General features: G+C 44.2%; 1 protein-coding gene across 1 annotated transcript in view; it reads left to right on the forward strand.

The window, feature by feature from the left end:
- POLN (DNA polymerase nu) overlaps positions 1 to 4943 on the forward strand; it is a 141195-nt gene that overhangs the window by 7259 nt on the left and 128993 nt on the right. Inside the window, 2 exon segments of the mRNA XM_021707722.1 lie at positions 2453 to 2533; positions 2874 to 2970. Of these exon segments, the coding sequence (XP_021563397.1) occupies positions 2453 to 2533; positions 2874 to 2970 (178 nt within the window).

Consider the following 4943-nt stretch of genomic DNA (forward strand, 5'->3'; position numbering starts at 1 on the left):
GTTTTGAGCTCACAGGAGCTTAATCTGGTTAGTGCTGAGTAGAAAGGGGGAGGAAATGGGGTCAAATAGCTCCTGAATGCATCCTAGTGGTCTCAGGGTCAATGGCCCTTCCTGATCCCTAACGCTCAGTGGACCTCCATGGCTGGCTCCCAACAACACACAACCACTCACTGGGTACCAGCTCTACTATCAAGGGAAGAGGGCTCAGTAAAGGCTCAAACCTCACCTGTACACAATTTACTTATGTAGTAAGTATACATGTATCTCACAACTATAAAATAAAATGAAATAAGATAACAGGAAAACCCCAACATATGAATAAGTTCCGTTCAGTGTGTTTGTAAGTTCAATTTGTTTGTTTGTTTGTTTGTTTTTTGAGTTGGAGTCTCACTCTGTCTCCCAGGCTGGAGTGCAGTGGCACACTCATGGCCACCCCAGCCTCGACCTGCCGGGCTCAGGAGATCCTTCCGCCTCAACCTTCCAAGTCGCTGGAGCTACAAGCATGTGCCACCACACCCAGTTAATTTTTTGATTTGCTGTAGAGATGAGGGCTTACCAAGTTGCCCAGGCTGGTCTTGAACCCGTGGGCTCAGGCAATCCTCTCACCTTGACCTCCCAAAGTGCTGGGATTATAGGTGTGAGCCACCACGCCTGGACAGTCCAATTTCTTTTAAGTTCAACAAAGTTAGCCTAGGTACCCAAGTAACACAATCGGTTATATGTACTGTATGTATTTAACAGACAGAAAGGTGGCAGAAAGAATACATTAAAAAGTGCAGTGTGCATCATTAAAGTTCATAACTTGAAGACTCATATAGAGGGGACTTACTGTAATAATAATATACATAAGCAGAAGTCTCTATGAGTAAGGGAAAAATCCCTTTGTTGACAACCAGCATCAAAGGACATCTAATAAAGGCCTAAATCTCAACCAAGGGCAGGGTGTTCTGGGAAATGAGAAGACTTATCAATAGGATCCAGGGCCATCGGGAAGGTGATGGGTCACAAGGGGTTCCTGCAGGTACTGTGCCCAAATTCGTGGTGGTGCCAGAAGGCAAAGGAGGAGAGTTGCTTCTGACATCATTTAATGTCAACCAAGAAGAGGAGAAAAGCCAGCCTGCAAAGCACTAAAGACAAGACATTTCATTGGGGGTCTTAGGAATTGCAATTTAGGAAACACAAGACTGGGCGGGGTGGCTCATGTCTATAATCCCAGCACTTTGCGAGGCCAAGGTGAGAGGATTGCCTGAGTCTAAGAGTTCAAGACCAGCCTGGGCAACTCAAAAAAAAAAAAAAAAAAAAAGGAAACACAGGTTCAGCTAAAGGCCAAATTGTGTTCTAAAGAGAGGAAGGGGAGTAGGGATTTTTAAAGGAAGCTAAGGGTGGTTACAAAAGTTATTTTGAGGAATTATTGGTAGAGGTGGCTGCTAAGTACTTGAGCCCATAGTTCATTGGTTGTTGCTATTTGGAGTTGTGGCGCTGGTGGAATTTTGCTTTTTTCCAGGATGTTGTGGCCATTGTAGTTTTGCTTGGTTCAAAGGTTCAAAACATTTTTTTGTGTTTTTGTTTTTGTTTTGCAAGATTGCAGGTCATACAGGTGGTCCTTCTTAGAATGGCTTCCCATCTTCATTTTAGAGCTCTGAAGTGTACACTAATGAGGTAGATTCAGTTTTGATATCACCATTGGCAACTAGGAGTTTCTTTTTTGTAAAGATTTGCTGAAGTCTTGCCTAGCTTTATGTATTTCTCTTTCTGATTTATAGGACATCTTGATATATTCTGGATACAAGCTTATTTCTTCTACATTCTACCTCTCTGTTTTGTTTTATGTGGTTTTGGATCCTTTTTTCTGGTCCTAATATTGCTGGAGAATTGATTCTTTCTCTCCCTCATTTTGATGTATTACTGTTTTTGCTTCCTTCAGTTTGTTTTCTTAAGTTTGAGGGAGGGTAATTCTATATCATATATCATACGCGAATAGCTATTTCACCATGAATCAAAATATAGGCCACGTTTTTCTAAGCTTTGGCCCCCTCCCCTATCTTGGAGAGGTGAATCTCCTCTTTCTCTCTCTCTTTCAATTTACTTTCTAAATAAACTATATTTTCCAATCCTAAAATATCTATCTATCTATCTATATACATTTTTTTTTTTTAGTGGGAGTCTCACTCTTTCGCCCAGGCTGGAGTGTAGTGGCATGATCATGACCACCATAGCCTTGACCCACTGGGTTCAGGTGATCCTTCTGCCTTAACCTTCCAAGTAACTGACCAAAAGTAGAGTGTGCCACCAGCCTGGCTAGTTTTTTAAAAAATGTATTGTAGAGATGAGGTCTCACCAAGTTGCAATTCTCTTCCCTTGGCTTCCCAAAGTGCTGGGATTACAGGTTTGAGCCACTGCACCCGGCCTTGAAAACTGTTAATGAGATTAATCGTGTCTATCATTTTTACAGACTCATCTCAAGGATTTGGGAGCAAGAAGCCCATTTTGTTGCAGGAGAACAGTTTCTTATAATGAGTAATGATCAGCTTCAATCCCAAAGGCGCGGGATTACAGGCTGAGCCACCGAGCTCAGCTATAAAGTGTATTTCTTATTCAGGAGGTAAAGGAAGATTTATTCTAAATCTATAAGTATTATTTTGTGTTGACTAACTGAAAAGCACGTAAGTTATTCATGTGTTTTCATAAGTAATGAGCACATTGAGATTCATTACTTCAAAGACTTTAGATCTAAGAAAAGTACTAAATCAGAATTTAAGCATTTTTGGGTCATTTGGGTGTGTCTTCTCTGGCTGGGGGCTTTTACTTTCTTATAGTAAAGTTTTGTTTCTCTCAAATGTGGGACTCTCCCAACTTTTGTAGATTATTTTGTTGAAGATCTTCTTTGGCAAGTTTAAGCTGCACCTGCTAAGTCAAAGGAAGAATCTTCCCAGAACAAGGCTACAGAAATATCCATACACATCAGCAACTGTGGGAAGTTTTCAAAGTTATCCTTTTTCTTTTTGGAATGATAGCATGTCTACAGGTGTGTACACTGACTCAGACCCAGCTGGAGCTTTCCTTGCTGGACTGTCCCCTCAGCCACCGCAAAAGAGGGGCTCCCTAGCCATGGACCAAGGAGAAAGAGGCAGAGTGGCCTCTATTGTAGAAGCAATTAATTGGCTTGACTTCCTGTAAAGGATCATTTGGGTATTCTTAAAACCAAATTCTTGACAATCTGGTTACAATTTCTTTGTTTCACATCCCCTCAAGAGATTGGAAATGGGTCATCCGTTTTTCCTTTCTTCAGATTTATCGTAGAGAATTTTGCCTACCTTTCTAATGAGAGGTGTAAAATTTTTTTTTTTTTTGAGTTGGGGTCTCACTCTGTCATCCAGGTTGGAGCGCAGTGGCATGATTATGGCTCACTGCAGTGTCAATCTCCTGGGCTCAGGCGATCCTCTTTCCTCAGGCTCCCAAATAGCTGGGACTACAGGTGTGCACTGCCACACCTGGCTAATATTTTTATTTTTTGTAGAAAAGAAGTCTCACTATGTTGCCCAGGCTGGTCTCCCGGGCTCAAGCAATCTTCCTGCCTTGACCTCCTGGAGTGCTGGAATTACAGGCGTGAGCTGCTGTGCCTAGCCAAGAGGAGTACATTTTTTAAAAGATAAGAAATAGCTGGGCACGGTGACCCATGCCTGTAATTCTAGCACTTTGGGAGGTGGAGGTGAGAAGATTGCCTGAGCTTAGGGGTTCGAGACCAGCCTGGGCAATTTGGAGAGACCTTATCTCTACAGTAAATCAAAAAATTAGCTGGGTGTGGTGATGCATGCATGTAGTTCCAGCTACTCGGAAGGCTGAGATGGAAGGATTGCCTGAGCCCAGTGGACCGAGACTGTGGTGGCCGTGAGCGTGCGCCCTGCACTCCAGCCTGTGCAACAGAGTGAGACGCCAATTCAAAAAAAAGTAGTGAGATTCTACTCTATTAGAGCAGTAGTGTATGAATAGATATTCAGAAGCCAAAAAAGTAATTCTGCTGAAAGTATACGTGAATTCGTGCTATCGTGAATATTGGTTATTGTGATGAGAACCAACTTTGGGTGAGCCCCAATTTGTACTTTCTGTGCTCTGTCTAGGATTTGGCTTTGCAGCAGAGGAAAGTCTCTCTGTGAGACTTCTTTGGCCGTACTGCCTCTCTAGCACTGCAATTCTGCTCTTCTCAGCCCTGTGAAAGAGCCCATATAGTACAGCCCTCTGCAGAGCCCCAAGTTCACGGACTATGTCCACACATTGCTCTTCGTGGTTCCATAGGGAGTTCTTGGGTGAATAATGGACTCCTGCAGAAGATACTCCACTGGGGGAACTTGAGACCGTCCTTTTCTTTCTTTTTTTTTTTTTGAGTTGGAGTCTCACTCTGTTGCCCAGACTGGAGTGCAGTGGCACGCTCCCGGACACCACAGCCTGCTGGATTCCGGTGAGCCTTCTGCCTCAGCCTTCCAAGTAGCCAGAACTACAGGTGCGTGCTACCACACCTGCCTAATTTTTCTGATTGATTGTAGAGATGAAGTCTCGCCAAGTTGCCTGGGTGGGTCTCGAACCCACGGGCTCAGGCCTCTCAAAGTGCTGGGCTTACAGGCTGAGCCGCCGAGCCCGGCCTGTGACCTTCCTTTTTTGAATCCTTCCTTCTTCACTCTTCTTCACCTTAGTGGAGGGCCCTGTCCTCTCCCAGGTCCTTGGGAGCTAGTGCAGAGTGACAAGTGAGAGTGGGGTCAGTAGGGTCAGCCACCATGCCTGCCTGCATGGTTTGAACCACATCGATTGACTTCTCTTGGCTTGAATTCCTGATCTACAAAAGAAAGATAATAGGCCGGGCTCGGTGGCTCAGCCTTTCATCCCAGCACTTTGGGAGACTGAGGCGAGAGGATTGCCTGAGCCCACGGGTTCGAGACCAGCCTGGGCAA

The sequence above is a fragment of the Carlito syrichta genome, unplaced genomic scaffold, assembly GCF_000164805.1.
Source record: "Carlito syrichta isolate Samal-C Ts95f unplaced genomic scaffold, Tarsius_syrichta-2.0.1 Scaffold123576, whole genome shotgun sequence".
Classification (NCBI taxonomy): domain Eukaryota; kingdom Metazoa; phylum Chordata; class Mammalia; order Primates; family Tarsiidae; genus Carlito; species Carlito syrichta.